Genomic DNA, 26,320 nt, shown 5'->3' on the forward strand with positions numbered 1-26,320 from the left:
TTTAATGGTGTTGTATCCAGGCCAAATGGTGCTAACTCACAAGGACCAAGGAACTGATCTCTTTTAAAATTAATGTAAACGCTTGCACATCCTTTTCAAACATCCTTAAAAACTAAAGCTTCATAGCAAAATTAATGAAAAAACTAGGCTGACAAGATTATTTTGGGTGGAGGGGAAACCCCTCCTTTTGGATAAGGATTGGTTGCAATTAATGGCTTTATGCCCATGGCCTTTTCATTGGGACATAAGACCCTTGGCTACCTCTATTGTGCTGGAAACCTCACATGCAGTGTGCTAGTTGCCAAATGCGAGTGAAGACACAAAATCACCTCTAATTGGTACCTTTAACTATTTTAATTGACTGCTCGTTTCAGTGGAGACAGTAGCCAGTTAGATTCCCAAGCTGCTCCTGGAAAACATCCCAATGATGGGGAATGCATTGGATGGCCCCCTCAACATGGCTCCTCCATAATTTTTCCAACTCTCCCACCACTAAGCCTACTTCAGGGCCAGGAAAATTCTGCTTATTGTTCCTGGGTTCAGTCCTGCTGAAGAAGAAAGGTATGTGGGTGTGATGTAAGACAATATACACCGATCAACCTATTCTCTTAATTTGCTTTTTATGCAAGGTCAATCTTTTAAGCTTGTGGGCACATTAAGATTTTCTTTCTAAGCATATACAATCAATCAACATACAGAGTTGCATGTTTCATATTCCAGTTGATTCTTTAATTTGACTGACACAAGAAGTTATCATTCTGGTGAAGGGCTGAAAGGCATTTGATGCCTTTTGAAACTGTAACACAGTACAAGTCACGACATTCAGGACTTTGGGAGTGGTAGGGAGAGAGGGTGAGTAATAGCATTGCATTGCCCCTAAAAGAAAACAAAATGGGGGTTTGTCTAAGTTTTGGTTCCCTTAACTGTCCTGCCCTGTATAGACCTTGAGCCAAGTTGCCTTTCTTCTCTGGCCCGAAACGTCAAATTTCCTGTTCCTTGGATGCTGCCTAACCTGTTGTGCTTTAACCAGCAACACATTTTCAGCTTTCTTCTTTGAATGTCAATAATCACCTGCTGCCTGACCGGCTGTGCTTTTCCAGCACCACATTTTTTGACTCTAGTTTCTGATTCGCCAGCAGGTTGATTAATTCAGGCTGTGAATACATGACAATGATAACAAAAGTAATTTAAGATTTTAATGTCACCACTGATTAGAAGGAACCACAGTTGGAATGTCATAGAATCATAGAGATGTACAGCACGGAAACAGACCCTTCCATCCAACTCGTCCATGCCACCCAGATATCCCAACCCAATCTAGACCCACCTGCCAGCAACTGGCCCATATCCCTCCAAACCCTTCCTATTCATATACCCATCCAGATGCCTTTTAAATGTTGCAATTGTACTAGCCTCCACCACTTCCTCTGGCAGCTCATTCCATACACTTATCACCCTCTGAGTGAAAACTTTGCCTGTAAGATCTCTTTTATATCTTTCCTCTCTCACCCTCTAGTTCTGGACTCCTCCATACCAGGGAAAGACTTTGTCTATTTATCCTATCCATGCTCCTCATGATTTTGTAACCTCTATAAGGTCACCCCTCAGCTTCCGACACTCCAGGGAAAACAGCCTTAGCCTATTCAACCTGTGCCAGTATATTAGTCCCCTTCCAATTTAGGTGCAATCCGTCCTTCTTGTATTGGTCACTTCTACCCCGAAACAGCTTCCAGTGATCCAAAAATATGAATTCTTCTCCCATACACCAGTTCCTCAGCCATGCATTCATCTGCTCTATCCTCCTATTCCTGCCCTCACTAGCTCGTAGCACTGGGAGTAATCCAGACATTATTATTCTTGAGGACATCCTTTTTAAATTCCTGCCTAACTCTATGTAATCTCGCTTCAGAATCTCAACCTTTTCCCTTCCTATGTCATTGGTTCCAATGAGTACATTGACCTCCTGCTGGTCTTTCTCCCCGTTGAGAACATCCTGCACCCTCTCTGAGACATCCTTGATCCTGGCACCAGGGAAACAATGCACCATTCTGATTTTTCCTGCCAGCCACCGCAGCCACGTCTGTCTGTATCTTGGACTAGAGAGCCTCCTAATACAATCAATCGTTTGGAACTCGGCGTACCTCTCATTACATTACAGCCAGTCTTAATATCAAAAACTTGGCTGTTCGTGCTATGTTTCCCTGAGAATCCATCACTTCCTACATTTCCAAAACAGCATACTTGTTTGAAATGGGGATAGCCACAGAAGACTCCTGTACTACCTGCCTACCTCTCTTACCTTTCCTGTAGTTAGTCCATCTATGTGGCAATCTGAGACTTCAGTTTGATGATGGATTCTCACATAATTTTCACAGCAGGGTGTTCAATAGAAAAATAAGCACTGATTCGCAGTCTAAGTTAATGTTGTTTCATGTGTGATTTGAGGCTGTCGAAATTTGCATAACCGTTTGCACATTCCACATATAAAGTCATTTGCCCTGAAAGCACTTGACTCTGTCCTCCTTAAATGTTGCAGACCCTTGATCACAGAGATTTCTCAATGTGGGTCTGTCCAAAGTTGTTTTTTTTTCTCTTCCGTTTTTGGAATTCAAGCTCTGAAGTTGGTTTTCAGGTAGTCTTTGGTTTGCTCTGGTTTAGTTTTCAGAGTGCTGCAGTTTGCAGCAGTATGGAATAGCACCAATCAGAGTGAATTCTGAAGTTCAACTCAATTTGTGAAGCTGAATCAATTTGCAGAGATTTCTAATCTTCAAGAATTCACATGTGGCTATTTGCATGTTTTGTTTTGCGTATTTCTTTAATCTCGTGCAATCCTACAACAGCCCAAGAGTTGTGCTTTTTTAACCATATCCTCTGGGGAATCCTCCCATTCTTTTCCTCCATCACTGGAGGTCATAACTTTGACTACAAAAGCCTTGAGCTCCTGATTTCCCTTGCTAAATTTAGTCTCTTCACTCTCTCCTCCTTTAAACCTACACCTCCAGTCAAACTTTAGGTCACTTGTTCTTCTCTCCCTTTCTTTGCCTCTGTCTTAATTTTTTAACTGATTTACATTTCTGTTAAGTGCCATAAGATGAATTACCCTATGTTAAAGGTGCTGTAAAAATACAAGTTATTTTTGTTGTATAAATTGAAGATTATCTGGGAAGTAACAACAAGTTATGCAGAGTCTGTTGGCTGAATTGAGATTGATGCAAAAAACCCTTCTTGACTTGGTATTATGAAAAGGCCAATTGTGCTGTTTGGTATGAATGCTGATCAGTCAGCTCATTTGTAAATGATTGGTTAACCTTTGTGTGAAAATGTATCTCATTGTATTTCTCTTTCATTTCTAATTGGTACCGTGAAAAAGCTCAGTTTTCTTTTCTCTATACTGAATTTTGCTCAATTATTTCAAGTTTCTACATACACAGTTTTATCCAATATATGATTACTGATTCCATGACATGAAAGGTCTGCTAACTCTTTTCACTCACTTACAGATAGAAAACAATAAAAAGCTTATCACCTGTAAACTGGTTTCTGTTTCAAGCTTCATTTCTCTGTTTAATGATATTATTTGGGTCTGTGTTGCTCTCTCCCCTCATTTCAAGTCAGAAACAATTCATCCTGTACATTTTTTGCTTTTGTTTGGAGGTTATGAATCGTATTTATTGCCTGTGCTGGTGTCATGAGTGGGTTGACACAGCACCCAAGGGACATTTTAAGACTTTAAAGGCAATTGCTAAATTGGCTATAAATAGCATGCTCCCTTCTTTGAAGAACGTGAATGAGTATGTTTATGATGATTTCGTGACTTCCACAGTTACTATTTTACAGCTAACCCCAAAATTATAAGATCTGTTGAAGTAAGTTTCACAGCTGACCATAGTGGGATTGCTAACATTAGCTTCACTTGTCTAGACTCCATCATCATCAGCAGTCTGGAAAACCAACAAGTAAATCACAAAAGTTGCAGCTGTTAAGTACAGGCTGAGAAAGTTTGCGTGAAGTATTGGCAAAGCTAACTGGGAATACCACATACACTAAGCTTACATTATCTGTACATTCCTTTCTACAGTGCTGAGACCTGGGCAACATCTATTTTGCAGGAGAAAAGGCTGAATAATTTTCGCCTCTGCTGTTTCAGGCATATGCTTGCTATGTCTTGACAGAACAAACATAAAAATCACACAATACCAGGTTGGACTATAACCTGATGTTGTGATTTTTAACTTGATCCACCCCAGAGCAACACAGCACATCTTGACAAGGACAAGTTCACCAATTTAGAGATCCTGATGTGTCTTAATTCCAACAGCATACATTCATCAACATGATGACATTTGCACGCAGAGCCATGCTCTATAATGGATGAACACTTTATACCAAACACCTTTTGTACAGTACTGGATTATAACCTCCTGGGTGTTGTTCTCTCCATTCAAGAATGCCTGCAGGCAAGTTATGGTGAACCTTGATACAGCCAACTAGGAAACACAAACTAATGTAAGTTTGACTAAAAGGGCTTTGGGAATGGCCAGGAGGAATGGACAGTTCAACTGGCTGTGAAGAGGGCCCAGAGAAAACAGAGGTCAGTTAATCCTGGGCCTTCTCAGCCTAATGACTTCATATGTGTCAAGTACAGCAGGAGACTGCCATGGTGTTCCTGAGCCACACAATGAGCTTCAACATGAAGTTAGACTACCCCATGGTGATTATCATCTCACATGATGAAAGGCTACCAAAGAATGACTCCACTGCAAGTCCAATACCAGACTACTAAATGCAGCTCTTCCTCTTTGCATTCCACCTGAACATTCTTTATCTAGCTACTCTTAATTTATCTTCCTCAGTACTTCAAAACAGTGGATTTCCTCATCTCTCTGCCTTTCCCATAAACTTTTAAATCTCAAGTTTAGTGACATTCAATCACTACATTCTGATTTATCTTTTTTTCTTTCTTGCGTTTTTATTCCAGCTTAGTGTCATGGCTTGCATACACCCTTTAGTTTGTCAATAAGAGAAATTTTTCACCTTTGTACATTTCTTCATTTGTTACGCCAGTCGGCTGATCTACAATCCATCAACTCATGCATTAGTCAATCCCAATCATTAAATGATCCAGTCATTTGTCTGTGATCTTCCACTACTTTGACATGGCTAGCGATGAATGTCTTATGATTCTTTTCAGAAAAGCTGTTTTCCACATAATTATTGATGATTAAGGAAGATGGTCTGTCTAGTTCTAGATTAATCACAGTTTACAAATAATGGATCAATAGCCTTCAAAAAGCTGTATATATCTTGAAGTGCAGAGCGGCGTTAAAATTGCTGGGGACTGTTGTGTGTTTCTTTTGGCAATATTTCAAAATGCAATGAGCCTTGTCAGGATTGAATAGCTGAGCCACCTGTTTACTGGGACAACTAACATTCATTAGAAGTTATGTAGTTCCTGCTATGGCCTTTTGTTGTGTTGCTAGTACAGAAATGTCGAGTGCAAGTTGCTGTATTAAAGAACTTGCAATAACAAAGACAAGGTTGGAAATTGTAATATGTGCATTTGAGGTAGAGGAAGACGCCATGGGAAAGAGGTAAGGGCACTACAGGTGCTGGGGCCACTTTGTTGACGAGTAATCACTTGGATGAGGAAATTGAATCTAAATGAACTATGTGTGTGGATGACACAAAAATAGGTAGAAAGGCAAGTGGTGCTGATGACACAGGGTTTGCAGAGGGATATAGACAGGATAAGCCATTGGATTAAAAAATTGCAGATGTAATATAACATCAGAAAATGTGAGATTATGCACTTTGAGAGGGAGAATGGTGAAGCTGATTATTATTTAAGTGGATTAATTCTACAGAACAGAGAGATTTGGGAGTTCTCATGCATGAATTACAAAAATCCTGTGTTCAACTGCAGTAGATCATCGGGAAGGCAAATGGAATGTTGGCTTTTATGTCACAGGGAATGGAGTAAAACAGGGAAATTTTGCTTAAGCTATGCAAGGTACTAGTCAGACCTAGAATACTGTGAATGGTTTTGGGCCTCTTATCGAAGGAAAGCCAAATTAGCATTGGAGGGAGTTCACTAAATGGATCCTTGGTATGGAGGTATTTTCTTATGGAATTTAGAAGAACGAGAGGTGACATTATTGAAACATACACAATCCTTAGTGGACTTGGCAGGATGTTTCCCCTTTTTGGGAAAGGCTTGAACCAAAGGAGAAAATGTCAGATTAAGGGGTTGCCCACTTAGCACAGCAATGAGGAGGAACAACTTCTTTGACGGTAGAGAATCTGGGGAATTCTTTCCCACAGAAGGCTGTCAAGGCTGGGTCATTAACTATGTTCAATGCAGAGATAGACATTTTTAAATTGTTAAGGAATCAAGGGTTGTAGTGTCCAGGCAGGAAAGTGGAGTTGATTATCAGATTAATCATGGTCTCAATGAATGGCGAAGCAGACTTGATGGGCTGAATATCCTACTTCTACATATTATTGGCTTGTTCTTTTATCAGTGATAGATCTTGTCTCTAAATGCTTCATGTGACATTGGGGATAACATAAGCACTGCTGCACCAGATAAACAGCATGTTGGAAGCAAAATCACATAGTGGCTAAATGTCGTGGCCGAGCATAAAAATAATACTGCAATACTTACTGGTAGATATATGGAAAACCAACTGAAGAACAACAGGATAATATCAAAGACAAATATGCAGGTCCCTAGACAGGGTACTAACCAGGATGAAAACAGTTTGATTACAGTATATATTATTACAAGATGCAAGAAATTTTGAACAGTGTCTTATTTTAAAAATAAAAGGTCAAAACAAATACAAGCATACTAATTACTATAGATCTGTATGGAAGCAGAATATATGCTATACCTCTCTTTCTTAAAAAAGACTACTGACCCAATTTTTAAACAGGCAATTAAGTGGTCCTGAAATCAAGCTCCAAAGCTTTTGTAAAATTTAAATGCAGCTTTAAAACACTTAAAATGTGAGATTCTACACCAAGAGTATTTACCTGTGACCAGAACTCAATCAGTTCTTCCATTTTTTTATTCCAAATTGGAATGAAAATGAAAAGAAACCCACTCATCATCCTCACTTGTTTTTCGGGGTGAATTCTGTTGACAAGCAAAAATCTGCAACTCTTAAACTGCAAATCTGCAGTTCTTTAAAAGAGCATTAATAGGGAAAAACACTGAGAAACAGAAGCAAAATAAATGGAAAAGTAAAAATGGACAAGCAAAAGGAATAAAAGAAATAAACTCTTCATTGCATTCCACTTTTTTAAAAAAATGCAAAGACCAGCAAAGAGAAAATGGAAGACAATCACTTAATTATGGACTGGACATCCAGTAATACCCTTACTGAATTATAACTGTGCAAACAAGATGCACTGTTCTGTTTTCAGATCTTATGACAGATGATCTTAAGAAAAGAGGTCTGGAAGTTCTGTGTGCCATTTGCATGGAGATGTTTCACAGAATCAAGAAATCTGAGTTCAGCTTCAGAAAATCCAGAAAAGACCTAAAAGTTCTCCAAAAGCAGCTGAAGATTAGAATTCACTTCAGGATTAAGTGTTGCATCTTAAGGATGATCCATTCCCATTTACTGACCCTTCAAAGAAGCGTATGAAACACTTACTCAGGAGAAATTTCAAGCAGAACTGAACCACTGAAGTAAAGTGGTATGATCTGGAAGATCAACCACGACATAGATTGATGTAGCTCCATCAACTACACTTTTAAAAAAAGATGGCACCATAAGAGTATGCTTAGATCAAAGATACCCCAATTCTTCAATTTAGGTCCACATAAAGTACCAATGCTGGAAGAATTAAATCCAAAATTTTCTGGAGAAAAGTATTTTTCCAATCTACATGCAAAACACAACAGCTCCTAGTTTGTTCGTTTAGTAGCAGAATCCCAATTACTCATAACATTCAGATGTGATTTGAACCACACTGTACCTAATGTTTACCATTGGCATTTTTAGTTATCCAAGACAATATTCCAGCAGCACATGGATAGGATTGTTGAGAATTTACTTAATTATACTTGCGTTATTGATGATATTGCAGACATGGATAAGAACAAAGGCAGCATTTGGCTACAACCTTCATCTGCCCATGAAAGCAGGGCAATAATAAGTACTGGCCTTTAACAACATGATGTTCCAAGTCAGTGTTAGCCAGATAAACCTCCTTTCATATATTTACTCCATCTGTGGAACTTATCTAAATCCAGTTAAGATAGAAGGTTCCTAATGAAGGGCTTATGTCCGAAACGTCAATTTTCCTGCTCCTTGGATACTGCCTGACCTGCTGTGCTTTTCCAGTGCTATACTTTTTGACTCGGTCTTAGATAATAGCCAACCCATCTGGACAATTTGCAACATTGCCTTGGATTTTCAAATTTCTTCTTGAAATATGCTCTCAGCTTTTGTGGACAAAGTGCAGGTCCCTAGACAGGACATTAATCAGCATGAAAACGGTTTGATTAGAATATAAATTATTATAAGATGCAAGAAATGTTGAACAGTGCCTTATTTTAAAAATAAAAGGTTAAAACAAGTACAAGCATACTTGAGAGATTTGCTCAAGATGGATATCCCCTAAATATGGCAAAACACTCACCAATACAAGTTTGTTTCTCTCGGGTTCGATCAGCAAAATATTGCTTACTGCAACACCACCGTCCCAGGACAGTAATGATTGTTGAAATGGATGCATCACAAAAAGGTGCAGGTGTGTCTCTTTAAGACAATACCCTATTGATTTCATTTTGAAATCCCTGTCATCTGCACAAGCCAACTGTTCCAATATAAAGCATGCGGCATTATTACTTTGGCATTGTGGTTTCACAATGCTTATTTGGCAAGAAATTCACTGTTGAAATAGATCATAAGCTACTGGGAATGTGTTGGAACAAACCACTAATTCATACACTGTCGCGTTTGCAGCATATACTTGTCAAGGCACAAGGAGGGAGATGTAAACCAGTTACCAGGAAGATTTTGTCTGACACTCTGAGCAAATTACCCAACCTACACTATGATCAAGTCATTCCTCCGGATCTCTCTAGATGCTGATGCTCTCAACTAAGAAATTGAAGATGCTCTCAAGTTCAATCTGTTATCATTTGTCCAGAACCACTGAACGGTTGCAATCAGCAATTGCCAAAGATATGTAACTAAGAGTTGCCAAAGACCCTAATCCAGTAAAGCTGACCGTATGGAAGAAGCACTGAAGAAGATTGGTTCCCTTTAGCAATACTGAGATGAATTTATTGTCGCACAACAAACCATTTCAAAGGCAAACAAGTTCAAATATCAAAATCATTATGCTAAGATATCAAGTCCATGTTACACCACAGACAAAGAGATTTTAGACTCTCAAGAAGGCTAGCACATGAATTTGTGTACTGGCCAGGGATTAATTGGGACGTTCAGTGATTCATGAATCACATCAGTCCCAGCAGTGGAAGGAACCTCCACAAACTGTTCCATCCACTCCTTGGACAAAAGTAACAGCCCTATTCACAGAACACAGGGAAGTTTGCATCATTGTGAAATTGTCAAATTTACATTTATAGATTTTCCATATTTTGATGTTGCAAGACAATGGGCGTGACCTTAGGGCATAAAGATCTCATGCCCCATTTAACTGAGATCACTTGAAACATGACACACCACTTGAGGCCTATTGTTCTTTGTCACTCCTAATGGTAGCCCAGAAACCTTTTCTATACAAACATTACATTCATAAGTATATAATAGCTGGCTGTAATAAATAAAGTCACAGATGTACAGTATGGGAACAGACTCTTCAGACCAACTCATCATTGCCTACCAGATATCTTAAACTAATTTAGTCCCATTTGCAAGCACTTGGCCCATATTCCTCTAAACCCTTTCTCTTCATACACCCATCCAGATGTCTGTTAAATGTTGTAATTGTACCAGTCTCCACCTCTGGCAGCTCAGCCCAAAAACGCACCACCCTCTCTATGAAAAGGTTGACCATTAGATCCCTTTTAAATTTTTTCCCTCTCACCCTAAACCTATGCCCTCTAGTTCTGGAGTCCCCCACCCCAGGGAAAAGACTTTGTCTATTTATCCTATCCATGCCCCTCATGATTTTATAAACCCTTATAAGCTCATCCCTCAGCCTCTGACCCTTCAGGGAAAACGGTCCCAGCCTATTCAATCTCTCCCTACAGCTCAAATCCTCCAACCCTGGCAACATTCTAGATATCTGTTGAATTCTTCACTATCATGATATCCACATTCCGCTTTGTAAATTATAAGGGATAATGTAAGCATTGCCACATCAGTAAAAACACCCTGCTGGAGGTGAAAGCACATTGACCAAACTGTTAAAGACAGATGTTTCTTTAAGATATAACTTTATAATTTTGTATAGCGTACTGAAACTGTGAGCCAAAGAATTACAATGACAGTCAATAAATGTAAAATGTGAGCCAATGTTTAAATAAGGAACAAAATCAGACACTTACAGTTCATTTAATAACCAATACTTCAGGTTCCATTATTGCACTGTGATTGAACCTGGCCTTTTTGCATGTCTAATTAAAATGTTTGTTCACTGTTATCATAAACTGTGATCAATTCTGAGGTGAGCCTTGGGACATGTTCTGACCATTTTGATATCTGAATTGTGTTGTGTAAGATTAACATGTTTGCAGGAGTTGCCCTCACTGACCCTATCTTTTAAGGGAAGGAAGCTTGGTTAGAACTCTTGTTGTTTATTGTTTCCAGTGACCTTCCGTAGCAAAAGCTTTTGTGTGGACAAAGAATGAAGAAACCATTGAACTCAGCTACAATGTGATGCCTCTCAGTTAATTATTCTGTCTTTACATAAAGACGGACACCTAAATATTTTCTAAATCAACCTGTTGAGGGATGTAATTACACACTGTCGGGGAAGGTGGAACTTGAACCTGGGCCTCTTGGCTCAGAGAGAAAGATGCTATCGCTGCATCACAAGAACTTTCAAAGTCTGTCACTTAATTGTTAACGTTTTTTAAAAATTTTATCGATTTTTCTCACTCTCTCGCTCTCTCTCGCTCTCACTCTCTCACTCTCATCAACCTCTTTAGAAATGTTATAACACACCTCTGAAGCAGGTGGGATTTCAACTTGGGTGTCTCAGTCCAGGGGCAGGGATATTACCAGTGCAACTCTAGAGGACCAAATAGTGGACTCTTAGACAAAGTCATATATGCCTGCAGACCAGTCATTTTTAGTTGTTACCTTCACAAAAGGAAAGATTACCTGAATAATGAGTGAGTTTAACAAAAGAACAGAGATGTCACTATCATGAAAATTCCGATTGTTTGAGGAACTAAGGGATATTTATCTGGTTAATACCAATCCACAGCAAGGTGGAGTGGCTGGCAAAGTTCCATCACGTAGCCCCAAAATGATCCTAGGGGCTATATTTATGGCTTTACCTTCTTCAGTTATTTTACTTTAATGGCAGGTTTGGGTTGCTTGGTCATAGTTCCACAGTGTAACAAAGCAGCTACAAAAGCTTAATGGGATCTGGGTTTTGATTGATTTGATTGTCACTTGTACCCAAGAAGAATAGTGAAAAGCTTTGTTTATGAGCAGTACAGGCAGATCATAGTAAGCAAGGACATACAGATCATAGGATGAAAAATAATGTGGACAAAGTAAGGCATACAGGTTACACCACACAAGGTATGCACCAGACAAGGTCAATATTAACAAGATCAACATTATATGAAGTTAGAGGGTCCATTCATCTGTCTAATAATGGTAGAGAAGAAACTGTTCTTGAACCTGCTGTTATGTGTATTCAGCAATCACACTTTCTGCAGCTCTAAAGATTCTTTACCCCAAACCCTGCCAGTTTCCTACACACTGGGTTGCAGTTCATTTAGTGCGTAGTTCAGATTGTGTATGTCCTTGCACTGTGATTGCATCTCGCCTTTTTGCCTAATTAAAATGTTTGTTCATTTTAATCAGGTAACACAATCAAGTCTAAGGCGAACTTTGTTATATGGAGTTAAAATGTACTGACCTTTGACGTCTAAAAATAATTCAAATAGGCTGGGTCCTCTGAACTTTACACTGCTGTGAAGTACCTTCCTAACTGTCTGCCAATTTCTCAGAAGTAATCTTGTCGTCAGCAGCTACTAGGTATTTACAACAGTGAGATAAGGGCCCTAATGTGGAGTCAGCAACTGAATGTGTACTTAACATTGTTCCAGCTCAATAACACTCAACGCACAAGACTTCAGCAGGTCTGAGCAGTTTCATATTTGAGTGGAAGCACAACTATCGATATTGCAAGGCAGACAAAGCACTACGGAAACCTGTTTCATGTACAGGGTGGGTTACTTACTGTTCAATCTATGTTATAAAGTGTCAGTTTCATTCCGTTCAATTGATTGGTATTGTTATGGAGGGGGCTGTTGTATTTACAACAAACTGAGAATCATTCCAGAATATATGCCTTAGGGCAATGTTTCAGGGCAATTGAAGAAGATTAAATTGTTTTCATTTTAGCATCGGATTTTAATAGCTTTTTGGGAACACATTTTACAATTGAGTTATGTTTTCTGTGGTATATAGCTTTTCTTTCACCTGCATTCTGTGTCAATATTACTTTCTATGTAAATTTGGATAGATAGTGAGTTGAATTTGAATCCCAGAGGACAAGGGAGAGTGACTATTCTTGACATTAAGGCAATATTCAGCTTATACTGAGCCCTAGCAAAACACTAATGTCATTGCTGGCACACAGCAAGGTGGAGTGGCTGGCAAAGTTCCATCATGTAGCCCCAAAATGATCCTAAGGGCTATATTTATGGCTTTATCATCTTCAGTTATTTTATCTTAATGGCAGGTTTGGGTTGCTTGGTCATAGTTCCATAGTGTAACAAAGCAGCTACAAAAGCTTAATGGGATCTGGGTTTTGATTGATTTGATTTTTTTGTCATGTGTACCTAAGAATAGTGAAAAGCTTTGTTTATGAGCAGTACAGGCAGATCATAGTAAGCAAGGACATACAGATCATAGGATGAAAAACAATGTGGACAAAGTAAGGCATACAGGTTACGCCACACAAGGTATGCACCAGACAAGGTCAATATTAACAAGATCAACATTGTATGAAGTTAGAGGGTCCATTCATCTGTCTAATAATGGTAGAGAAGAAACTGTTCTTGAACCTGCTGTTATGTGTATTCCAACTTCTGTATTTTCTGCCTGATTTAAGAGAGCATTACCTGGATGAGAGGGGTCTTTGATGTTATAATTTGGAGGTGTTGGTGTTGGACTGGGGTGTACAAAGTTAAAAATCACACAGCACTAGGTTATAGTCCAACAGGTTTATTTGGAAGCACAAGCTTTCGAAGTGCTACTCCTTCATCAGTTAGCTAGTGGAGCAGGATCATAGGACACAGAATTTATAATAATAGACTAGGTTGTACGTTTGCTCACTGAGCTGGCAAGTTTGTTTTTAGACATTTCGTCACCATGCTAGGCAACATCATCAGTGAGCCTCTGGTGAAGTGCCTGTGTTCTGTACTGCTCTCCACCTATGTGCCTTGGTCCCTCAAGGTGAGTGACATCTTCTCTGGCTCCTCCTCTGATGCTGGCAAATGGGGTCCAAATCAATGTGTTCACTGATGGAATGCCGTGCTCCCAGGTACTCCCATGTGTGTCTCCACCCAGCCTGTTCCAGGATGGATGTGTCACACCCATCGAAATGGCAACCCGCCCCCCCCGCCTCGTCCTCATGCAAGGACACCAGTGATAATGGGTCATATCCCCCGGTGGCCAGCTGGTGCCTGTGCATCCTGATGGCTAGCTGGTGCCTGTGCATCCTGGTGGCTACCCCTTGCCTGTCTGTCTGATGTAGTGTTTGCTACAGGCAGAAAACTAGCCACCAGGATACACAAACACCAACTAGCCACCAAAAGAAATGACCCACCATCACCAGCATCCGCACACACAGACAATGAAGAACACTACCCCAACTGGGACATCCATCCCAGAACATGCCAAATAGAGACAAGCACGGGATGATGTCACCTACCTTGAGGGACCAAGACACACAAGTGGAGGGTGAGACTGAGCACCGGCACTTCACAGGAGGCTGACTGGTGATGTTTCCTAACGTGGTGATGAAACATCTGAAAACAAACCTGCCAGCTCGGAGACCGAACTTTTTATAACCAGATCTTTTATTATAAATTCTGTGTCCTATGATCCTGCGCCACTAGCTACCTAATGAAGGAGCAATGCTCCGAAAGCTTGTCTTAATGTTGGCAGCCTTTCCACAGCAACGAGATTTGTGAATTCACTCCATGGATAGGAGTTAAACTTCAGTGATGGTTTGGACTGTGCACACCACCTACTGTAGTTTTTACAGTCCTGGGCAGAGCAGTTACCGTACAGGCTGTTATGCACCTGGACAGTATGCTTTTTATGAAGATATTGGATATAAAAGCTTATCCTAAACAATTATAAAACACTAGTTTGACCCCAGCTGGAGCACTGTAGTACCATGGTGTGGGAAAGACAAGAACTTGACTTATTGTTCCTGATTTTTAGATAGAGTGTCATACAGCACAAACCAGACCCTTTTGGTCCAATTTGTCCATGCCAACCAAGTTTCTCAAACTAACTTAGTCCTATTTACTTGTGTTTGGAGCATATCCCTCAACCCCTTTCCAATTCATTGACCTTTCAATTGTCTTTTAAATATTCCGACAATGCACTGCATCTACCACTTCCTCCGGCAATTCGTTCCACATACAAACCATCTTCTGTGTGGAAAAAGTTGCCCTTCAGGTCCCTTTTAAATCTTTCTCATCTTAAAATTAAGCCCTCTAGTTTTGAACTCCCAACCCTAGGGGAAAAAATCTTTACTATTTACCTTATCTATGCCCCTCAAGATTTTATAAACCTCTATACGGTCACCAATCTCTTATGCTCCAGTGAACAAAGTCCCAGCTTATACAACCTCTCCTTATACCTGAATCCTCCAATCCCAGTAGCATCCTGGTAAGTCTTTTCTGCACCCTCTCTGAAATAACTCCACAGGACAAGGTCGTTTCCCTGGAGTGAGGGAAGCCAAAACTAGAGGGCATAGCTTTACGGTGAGAAGGGAAAGATTTAAAAGGGACCTAAGGGACAACTGTTTCATGCACTGGGTGGTGAATGTATGGAAACAGCTACCAGGGGAAGTAGTGGAGGCTGGGACAATTACAACATTTAAAAGGCATCTAGATGGGTACGTGAATAGAAACAGTTTAGAAGGATAAGGGGCCACATGTTAGCAAATGGGACTAGATATATTTAGGATACTAGTCAGCATGGACAAGTAGGACTGAAGGATCTATTTCCATGTTGTGTATCTCTGACTCTAGATATACAGCACAGAAATAGATCCTTTGGTCCAACTCATCCATGCTGGCCAGATATCCTAACCTAGTCCCATTTGCCAGCATTTGGCCCATATTCCTACAAACCCTTCCTATTCATATACCCATCCAGATGCCTTTTAAATGCTGTAATTGTACCAGCCTGCACCACTTCCTCTGATAGCTCATTCCATGCATGCGTAGCAGTATGGCTCTATGATTGATTGATTTTTCCTCTCTTTTTGTTGTAAATTGACTTTCTATTTAAAACTTGGACTTCCACTTTCAGCTTTAGCATTCATTTCCTCATGCTTTCATATGACAAATCCATCTTCAGTTGCATGAAATAACCCAACTATAGTTAAATGCAGAAAAGCAGTGAAGTAAGGCAAGGAGAGTATTGTTTCTTTCTTTCCAGAATAATGTGTTCTGAAAGCATCAGTCTCTAATGTTACCTAATGTCAAAATGCAGTTGTATTGAATTCTGAGAACCAGACAGGCTGCAACTAGAGAGATTGGATAGCTTCAGAGCATTCACAGAAGAGATCTGTGAAAATGCTTCTCGAGATGATGGATTACAGTAATGTGGAGAAGCTGGCGTTGTTCCCAGCAGTGAAAGTAAAAGGACTTTTTTTATTAACACTGGCATCTCCAAATCATGACTTTTTTTTATAGAAGTGTTTAAACAATGAAGGATTTAGAGAGAGCAAATGGAGAACCTTTTCCAATGGTGGCATACCACAGAACACATTTGAAATGATTAGTAAAATAACAAAAGGGATTGTGACAGAAAAATCTACCTTTTAAGCAGTCGTTGATAGTATTAGAAATGCTTTGCCTGGTAAGGGGTTGAATACAAATTAGCAGAAACCCTCAAATTAAACAAATACAGGGCAGTGGAATCAGAGTCAGTGAGTGAGACTAATTGGATTACTCTTCAAAAGAGCCAGCACAGATTCCATGGGTTGGGTGGCCTCCTTCTGCGCTCTACCTTTTAATCAATCTATGATGTGCACCATCTCCCATAATGAAGTACTCAGTCTGGTGCCTTGGGCAATATTTTGCAGTAGGTCAACAACTCGAATGTAATGTTTGCTCGGTTAAATATCAGGTAATGACCATCTTCAAAAAAGAGACTAATCATTTTCCCCCCACTCACTGACTTTAATGAGATTTTCACTATCGTCATCCTGCAATGACTAACTCGTATCCTGATTTCTCAAAGTCTTTTAAACCACTTACAGGGATCTAATCAGGAGGCTGCTGGAGGATTCACTATTTGTCTCTTGTTTGGATAAGTGCAACCATAAAGATATTCAAGAAGATCAATGCTACCGCAAAGTGTTTTTTTAGTTGGTGTCGTGATCAAAGGACTCTATAGCATTTCACTTCACCACCACCTCACTCTCTCTCTAGTTGTAATATCCTTCATCGACAGGATTCATTGTCGCTCATTTTCACAGTACATAATGTTATACGTTGGTATTTTCAGATCACATTGTTCTGTAATGACATGAATGATATGCTCCTTGTCTGTTGCCACTGTCTTTCTGCTATTTCCTGTAGTTAAATGGGTTATTTCATGCAACTGAAAATGGATTCATTGTTTGAACATGCATGAGGTAAATGAGTGCCAAGGGTGAAACTGAAATCCACTGAAAGTTCATTGACAACAAAGGAGGAAGGAAGAATAATGTTATAATGTATCTAAATTTAGAAGTAAATCTATATTAAACTAATAATTTCATGCATTAATCTAATGTAAATTCAGTCTATTCTTCCAATACACAGTAAGAAATTGATTGGAAGAATTTTTTTTATGTTTATATAATAGTTCAACATGCTCAGCCTTAAAACACTAAAAAGTTCCTAATTTATCTGGATATCATGATTCTATCCACTGAATATTAAATAACTTGGCTGCCAATTTATTAATTAATATAAAACATGAAAAAGACAATGCTGAAAAAAAACCATGATTTGAACAGAACTTTTGTCAAAAAATTCTGAAGTGAAGCTTCAACTTAACATTTCAAACCTAAAGTAGCAGGCTTTTATTGTGTTGAATGCTATTGGAATTAGGGATGGTTTGAGATCTTTGTTTACTGAAGCAAGTTGTATAATTTTGAGCTTTAATTATAGCAAACACAGTCCTTAAGAGTGAAAGTTGAAAATGTACAAATACTCAATAGGTCTAACAGCATCTGTGGAGAAAGAGGAGAGAGTTAAGGTTTTGAAGAAAAGTCTGGATGACTAAAGAAACTGAGGGTTTGGTTAAGGAAAAGAAGGAAGCATATGTAAGACATAGACAGGATAGATAGAGTGAATCCTTAGAAAAGTATAAAGGAAATAGAAGTATACTTAAGAGGGAAATCAGGAGGGAAAAAAGGGGATATAAGATAGCTTTGGCAAATAGAATTAAGGAAATTCTAAAGAGTTTTTAGAAATACATAAAGGACAAAAGGATAACTAGGGAGAGAATAGGGCCCTTTTAAAGATCAGCAAGGCGGCCTTTGTGTGGAGCCGCTGAAAATGGGGGAGATACTAAATGAGTATTTTCCATCAGTATTCATTGTGGAAAAGGCTATGGGAGATATAGATTGTAGGGAAATAGATGGTGATATCTTGCAAAATGTCCATATTACAGAAGAGGAAATGCTGGATGCCTTGAAATGGGTAAAGGTGGATAAATCCCCAGGACCTGATCAGATGTACCCTAGGATTCTGTGGGAAGCTAGAGAAGTGATTGCTGTGCCTCTTGCTGAGATATTTGTATCATCGATAGTCACAGGTAAGGTGCCGGAAGACTGGAGGTTGGCTAACGTGGTGCCACTGTTTAAGAAAGGTGGTAAGGACAAGCCAGGGAACTATGGACCAGTGAACCTGACCTCGGTGGTGGGCAAGTTGTTGGAGGGAATCCTGAGGGACAGGATGTACGTGTATTTGGAAAGGCAAGGACTGATTGGGGTAATCAACATGGCTTTGTGCTTGGGAAATCATGTCTCACAAACTTGATTGTGTTTTTTGAGGAAGTAACAAAGAGGATTGATGAGGGCAGAGCGGTAGATGTGAGTAAGGTGTTCGACAAGGTTTCCCATGGGAGACTCATTAGCAAGGTTAGATCTCACGGAATACAGGAAGAACTAGCCATTCGGATACAGAACTGGCTCAAAGGTAGAAGACAGAGGGTGGTGGTGGAGGGTTGTTTTTCCGACTGGAGGCCTGTGACCAGTGGAGTGCCACAAGGATCAGTGCTGGGTCCTCTACTTTTTGTCATTTACATAAATGATTTGGATGCGAGCAAAAGAGGTACAGTTAGTAAGTTTGCAGATGACACCAAAATTGGAGGTGTAGTGGACAGCAAAGAAGGTTACCTCAGATTTCAACAGGACCTGGACCAGATGGGCCAATGGGCTGAGAAGTGGCAGTTGGAGTTTAATTCAGATAAATGTGAGGGGCTGCATTTTGGGAAAGCAAATCTTAGTAGGACTTATACACTTAATGGTAAGGTCCTAGGGAGTGTTGCTGAACAAAGAGACCTTGGAGTGCAGGTTCATAGCCCTTTGAAAATGGAGTCGCAGGTAGATAGGATAGTGAAGAAGGCGTTTGGTATGCTTTCCTTTATTGGTCAGAGTATTGAGTAAAGGAGTTGGAAGGTCATGTTGTGGCTGTACAGGACATTGGTTAGGCCACTGTTTGGAATATTGCGTGCAGTTCTAGTCTCCTTCCTATCGGAAAGATGTTGTAAAACTTGAAAGGGTTCAGAAAAGATTTACAAGAATGTTGCCGGGGTTGGAGGATTTGAGCTACAGGGAGAGGCCGAACAGGCTGGGGCTGTTTTCCCTGGATCGTTGGAGGCTGAGAGGTGGCCCTATAGAGGTTTACAAAATGATGAGGGGCATGGTTAGGATAAATAGACAAAGTCTTTTCCCTGGGGTGGGGGGAGTCCAAAACTACAGGGCATAGGTTTAGGGTGAGAGGGGAAAGTATTATAGAGACTGAAGAGTAACTTTTTCATGCAGAGGGTGGTATGTGTATGGAATGAGCTGCCAGAAGAAATGGTGGAGACTGGTACAATTGCAATATTTAAGAGGCATTTGGATGGGTATATGAATAGGAAGGGTTTGGAGGGATATGGGCCGGGTGCTGGCAGGTGGGACTAGATTGGGTTGGGATATCTGGTTGGCATGGATGGGTTGGACCGATGGGTCTGTTTCCATGCTGTACATCTCTATGACTCCATGACCCTTGACCAAAATGTTAACTGTTAGCTCTTTTATTTATTTAAGATTTCAAGCATCTGCAGTATTTTGCTTGCATTTTACTGTACAACCCTGAAGAGTGAGTGTGTGACTGACTGTAAAATTAAATAGTTTAGATTTATTTGAATGGGAAGTGAGCTTTATACCGTATAGTAGTCTTTCACTACTGGTGCCTGAATTCCAGTCGAGCCTGTCAGAACCCTTCCTCTTGGTGTACTCCAAAGTCAAGAAGGGGGAACAGTTATATTGAACATAACACAATCTTTGTAAAACAAGGTTTAAAAATCTCCAACTTTCTCTGTCAGGATCAGTTTTAACCAGTGTCCAAGTATACATGGTCCAGGAGGAGTTACTGGATCACTTTTGGTGGGAAATTAATCTGACTGTCCTCTGATACTCAGGGTTAAGGAAGATTGTTGATAATGCTAAGTACAATTTTAGCAGTTACTTGAGATTGTTTGAAATTGTGTTTCTAGGGTTTATACTCTTAATTATTTTTGGTAAATGACCTGTCTAGTTGCCTTGAAAGGTAATTAGGTTGCTCTGGGCCCAGCCTGTCTCAGCGGAGGTTTTCCTTCCTCCCTCTGACAAAGTGCTGACTAGTTTGGTTGCTCTCTAATACTGCAGTAAACCTTTAAACCATGTGTCATATGAGATTGTTAGACCAGATTATTGCATAACGCAGTCATGGTTATGGGGATGAGTGCTGACAGATTGCAGTCAGCAATGTTGCAACGTAACACAACTTCTGGCTAATGTTCCCTCTGTTCATAGGACAAGTTTGCAGTATTCAAACTGATTGAGTTTGACAAATGTTTTGAAGGAGGGGAATTTGACTTATCTTGCCCTACAAGTGCCTTCTGTTCAATATCACTGCAATTACTTTGACAATTTAAACTGCACCAAAAGCACATAATATGTCCAAACTCTGGGTGCAACAATTAAAGGCTGGTTTCTGTCTTAGCTGAGCTCCTTGCTCTGTTAGCAATTACACGGCACAATTGCTTGGACTGATTCTCTCACCATCTCTGGTATCAGGTTTTTCCCCTCTCGCTTTTAAAGGCTTTACCTCATTAAAACATAGGAACGGATCTATACAACGCAGCTTCTTAGAATCTTCTGCCTTGTGAGTTTTGTGGTGTGCAGAGTATTTAATTAGATGGGATGATTGGACATCTGATACCTTAACTGGAATTAAGCCAGACTTCCTGCCCTGCCACCAGTTGAGGACTTTAAATGACCAATTAATGACACATCAATTGGCCAGACAGCTGATTTGTGATGCAGAGTAATGCTAGCAGCATAGGTTCAATTCCCACACCGGCTAAGTTTACCATGAAGAACTCTCCTTCTCAACATCTTTCCCTTGCCTGAGTCTGTGTCTGACTAAGAAATTCAAAGTCAGGAAAAGGACGTCCAGTTGAGCGCCACCACCTTGTCAACCCTGTCGGGCCCCTGCAGCCCACTCTCTCTATCACCAGCTTGTGGAACCCCTCCTGACATTTACCTGTCTGTGGCCTGTGTCACTAGTCAATCCTGGGTGTCCTATGCCTGTTGTTCTAAAAACCTGGCTGCTGCCAGATATGATAATTAGCAGCAAGGCACGTCTTGAAATATCTTGCAGTCCCTCAAGACTGTTGTGATTTGAAGATGCTGAGATTCCCATATGTAACTCCTTGTTTTGAAATGGTTTTGTTTTGTGTAGTAAAATTTCTTCCCTTACCCACCACAGAGTTTCACTTCTGATCCCCCTCATTTCCTGCAACAAAGAGAAGACCAGTCCCTTGGAGACTTCTAATCTCTTCTTCCTGGATCACAGCAACAGCTCTTTTTTTCCCCTAATGTAATGTGAACTCCTGTGAGAGGTACTAGGAACTGCAGTCTCTCCATGGGTTTCTATTTGACTTTGTCTGTTCTCAACTGTCAGCCCCAAAGTGACTTGAAGTCACATGGGTGTTTTGGAACTGAGATGTTTACCAAAAATCCACCCACACCCTTTCAGAACTGTTTGTTTCAGTCTGAGCTGATGGGATCTTTGAAAAGATAATCATCTTTCAAAAGTTCAGTGTTAATTACAGGAGTGAGATAACCGTGTTACAGTTCAAAGTGCAGGTCATTCTGATTTCGTTAACGCAAATTCACTGTAACGCGATTGACAAATTGGGAATGCTGTTTCTACAGCTCAAACATTTAACATGTGTGATGGCTATAATGTGATTACAGCACCAATATTTTAAGCACCGTTTCTAAAGCGTGATTTTTCTATAACTCCAGGGTTGCGCAAGAACGTAACCATCGCGTTATAGAAGAATGACTGTATTTTTATATCAGAATGTCAGGGAGTGTTATAGAGAACACTTTGAATTTATCAGAGGGGGTTACAGTGAGAGATGCAAGTATATCAGTAAGGTACGAGAGGTCATTTGGACAGTTGATGAATATGATCCAATAAAAATTTTGCAGATTACTTTGTATCCGTGTAATATCTCATTTAAGTAAAGAGGTCAAAGACTATCCTTGTCAGTTCTGAAATGAAACACATCTCCTTTAAAGCTGCGTCTAAGATCCAGACTTTCTGATTACCTATGAAACGATGGGGGTAATCCTATTAAACACTACCCATTTACCTGTCAGTGATTATTATACTATATATCGGTCTCCAGGCTGTTCCAGATCCTACCATCATAGGAAGCTGACTAAGAATCCACTCAGCATGGGTGGGTAAGGCAATAGAATGGAAAGTGTGTGGGTGAAGGGATAGAGAGACAAGTAGTGGATGAGAGGGTAGGGTGGGTTAGGAGTGTCTGGTGCTGGGTTTTGTTGGGGGGTGGTGGGGGGGTGGGGAGGAGGTGGATCGTCTGTCCATGAGAGAGGTATTCTTTTTAGCTGATGATCACAATCACATCTCTGTGGTGGTGAGTTGATGTGAACGATTGGTTGATCAGTCTCAAACTCAACCAAGAGTTGGAGCAGGTTTTAGTCCCTTTTTTATTGGCCAACAATAAGGTAAGTAACTGTAATTCTGAATTGCAGATTTTTCCAAAGTATTTCAGATGTTCAGCAATTGCCCAGTGGAAGTTTAAGCTTTCCAGTGTTGTAATCGCAGCTGACATTATTACTGGACAACTCATGAAATCTGGCTTGATAGATCATTTAAAAAAATATATTTAATGAGGTTGCCTATATAGAGTCATACAGCACAGAAACAGACCTTTCAGTCCCACCATTCCATGACCACCATAATCCCAAACTAAATTAGTCCCACCAGGCTGCACTTGGCCCATATCCCTCCAAATATTTCTTATTCATGTACTTATCAAAATGTCTTTGAAATGTTGTAACTGTACCCGCATCCATCACTTCCTCTGGAAGTTCATTCCACAAACTGTCTTTAAAAAAAGCTGCCCCTTTATGTCTTTTTAAAATCTTTCTCCTCTCATATGCCTTCTAGTCTTGAAATCCCCAACCCTAAGGAAAAGACACCTGCCATTCACCTTACCTGTATCCCTCATGATTTTATAAACCTCAATAAGGTCATCCCTCAACTTTCTGTGCTGCAGTGAAGAAAGTCCCACCTCCTTATAACTCAAATCATCAATTCCTAGCAACATTCTGGTAAATCTTTTCTGACCCCTCCCTAGCTTTAATAACATCCTTCCTATAACAGGATGATCAGACTGGACTCAGTACTCCAGAAGAGGCCTCACCAATGTCCTGTACAACCTTAACATGACATTCCAACCCCTATACTCAAAAAGTCTGAACAATGAAGGTAAGCATGTGAAATGCCTTCTTAGCCACCCTGTCTATAAGTGATGCAACCTTCGAAGAACTATGTTCCTGAACCCCTAGGTTCCTCTGTTCTATAACACTACCCAAGGCCTTACTTTTAATGGCGTAAATCCTGCCTTTGCATGTTTTACCTAAATGCAATACCCTGTATTTAACCAAATCTGCCACTCCTCAGTCCATTGATCCATTTGATCAAGATCTCTTTGTAATCTTAGATAATCTTCTTCACTATCCACTATATCACCAATTTTGGTGTCATTCACAAACTTACCAACCATGCCTTCTGTATTCTCATCTAAATCTTTTATATAAATGACAGACAAAAGTGGACCAGCACAACCTCCTGTGGAACACTTTTGGTAACAGGTCTTCAGTCCAACAACCCTCCACTACCACCCGGTCTCCTACCATTGAGCCAATTTTGTATCCAATTAGCAAACTCACCTTGAATTCCATGTGAACTAATTTTACCAATTAGCTACTATGAGGAACCATGCCAAAGGCTTTAGTGAAGTCCAAGTAAACAACATAAACCACTCTGCCCTCCTCAATCTTCTTGTTTACTTCTTCAAAAAAAAACTCAATCACGGTTGTGAGACACTATTTCCCTCACACAAAACCATGCTGACTATCCCTAATCATTCCTTACCTCTCCAAATATATATAAATCCTGTCTTTCAGAATCACTACCGATGTCAGACTTGTATGTCTATAGTTCTCAGGCTTCTCCTTACATCCCTCCTTCTTCAAAGGTACAACATTGACCACCCTCCAGTCATTCAACAATTTATCGATAGTTTTAGGTAACATAAATATTTCTGCAATAGGCATTGCAATTTCCTCCCTAACTTCCTTCAACGAGCAGCACAGTTGCACACTGTTTAGCATTGCTGCCTCACAGTGCCAGAGACCCGGGTTCAATTCCTGCCTCAGGCAACCGAATGTGTGGAGTTTGCACATTCTCCCCATGTCTGCGTGGGTTTCCTCTGGGTGCTCCGGTTTCTTCCCACAGTCCAAAAATGTGCAGGTTAAGTGAATTGGCCATGCTAAATTGCCCGTAGCGTTAGGTGTAGGCGTAAATGTAGGGGAATAGGTCTGGGTGGGTTGCTCTTCGGAGGGTCAGTGTGGACTTGTTGGGCCGAAGGGCCTGTTTCCACACTGTAAGTAAGTAATCTAATCTAATCAATGTCCTGGGATACACTTGATCAGATTCTGGAGATTTATCCACCTTTCACTGATAGACAAACAGACAATGCTGTAGATTTAGTTTAAAACATAAACTTATTATGAAAAAGCCATGAAGATAAAGTAGAAAAAGCTGAGTTATTTACATGTAATACAATTTTAAAATTTTCAAAACATGCAAAACAAATCCCAAGATCACCACTTTATAGTACTCAAACACCAGAGAGATTTCAGTTCTCTGTCGCATCCAAAGGTTTAACTTAACCTTATTTCTTTCAGTTCCTGGTCTTGAGAGTTTGGCAGCCTCTTCTAAGCAAACACTTCTGGATTGGAGTCACAGTCAGAGAAATGTACAGCATAGAAACAGACTCCTTTGTCAAATAATTCTGAAGTGAAGCTCAATTTAACATTTCAAGCCTAAAGTAGCTTGCTTTTATTGTGTTGAATGCTATTGGAATTAGGGATGGTTTAAGATCTTTGTTTACTGAAACAAGTTATATAATTTTGAGCTTTTCTGTTTTGTATATGACTGTATATATGACTGTGTAGATATACAGCATGGAAACAGATCCTTCAGTCCAACTCATCCATGATAGCCAGATGTCCTAACCTAATCCAGTCTCATTTGCCAGCACTTGGCCCATATCCCTCTAAGCCCTTCCTAATGATGTACCCATCCAGATGCCTTTTAAATGTCTTTTTGTACCAGCCTCCACCATTTCCTCTGGCAATTCATTCCATACATGCACCACCCTCTGCATGAAAACATTGTTACTTAGGTTCCTTTTGAATCTTTTCCCCTCTCACCCTAAACCTTTGCCCTCTAGATCTGGACTCCCCCCATTCATGGGAAAAGACTTGTCTATTACTCTATCCAGGCCCCTCATGATTTTATAAGTCTCTATAACATCACCCCTCAGCCTGTGTTGTTCCAAGAAAAACCGCCCTAGCCTGTTCAGCCTCTCCCAATAGCTCAAATCCTCCAACCCTGGCAACGTTCTTGTAAATCTTTTCTGAACCCATTCAAGTTTCACAACATCCTTCTGATAGAAGGGGGACAGGAGTTGGACACAATATTCCAAAGTGGCCTAACCAATGTCCTGTACAGCCACAACATGACCTCCCAACTCCTGTACTCAATGCTCTGACCAATAAAGGAAAGTGTACCAAACACCGCCTTCACTATCCCATCTACCTGTGACTTTGCTTTCAAGGAGCTATGAAGCTGCACTCTAAGGTCTCTTTGTTCAGCAACACTCCCCAGGACCTTACCATTAAGTGTATGTCCTGCTCTGAAATGTCCTTCCAAACTGCAGCACCTCGCATTTATCTAAATTAAACTCCATCTGCCACTCCTCAGCCCAACTTTCAACTAAAACCCTGGCACTGATGTAATCTATTTCTTAACAGTTCTAATCTGTTTTTTTTCAGGAGAGACTGTGCCATATTCTGACTTCCACCAAGACCTCTACACACTAAAACCTAATGCTCCCCAGTCTATAGGTTTTCCCTCTGAGCAAATTAAAAAATCCTGATCCTTCTAAACTGAAGCCAAAATAATGCTGTTCAGTGTTTACTCTGCCCATGAGTAAAACTCTCCCAATGCGAACAAATTCCTATTATTAACCTGGGGACTCCCAGTCTC

At 40.2% G+C, this 26,320-nt stretch overlaps 2 protein-coding genes across 6 annotated transcripts in view; one reads left to right on the forward strand and one right to left on the reverse strand.

Annotated features, from left to right (window-relative positions):
- mpp1 (MAGUK p55 scaffold protein 1) overlaps window positions 1–26,320 on the forward strand; it is a 74,210-nt gene that overhangs the window by 15,859 nt on the left and 32,031 nt on the right. The window contains exon 1 of one of the 5 annotated variants that reach the window (XM_060832692.1): window positions 12,372–12,395. The exons of the other annotated variants lie outside the window; for them this stretch is intronic. Coding sequence (XP_060688675.1) covers window positions 12,387–12,395 — 9 coding nt within the window. The 5' untranslated portion in view covers window positions 12,372–12,386. Of the gene's footprint in view, window positions 1–12,371; window positions 12,396–26,320 lie in introns of those variants that run through there. 5 annotated transcript variants of the gene reach the window in all.
- Window positions 1–26,320, reverse strand: part of dkc1 (dyskeratosis congenita 1, dyskerin) — a 95,820-nt gene that overhangs the window by 15,758 nt on the left and 53,742 nt on the right. The gene's annotated exons all lie outside the window — the stretch shown is intronic.

The sequence above is a fragment of the Hemiscyllium ocellatum genome, chromosome 11, assembly GCF_020745735.1.
Source record: "Hemiscyllium ocellatum isolate sHemOce1 chromosome 11, sHemOce1.pat.X.cur, whole genome shotgun sequence".
Classification (NCBI taxonomy): Eukaryota; Metazoa; Chordata; class Chondrichthyes; order Orectolobiformes; family Hemiscylliidae; genus Hemiscyllium; species Hemiscyllium ocellatum.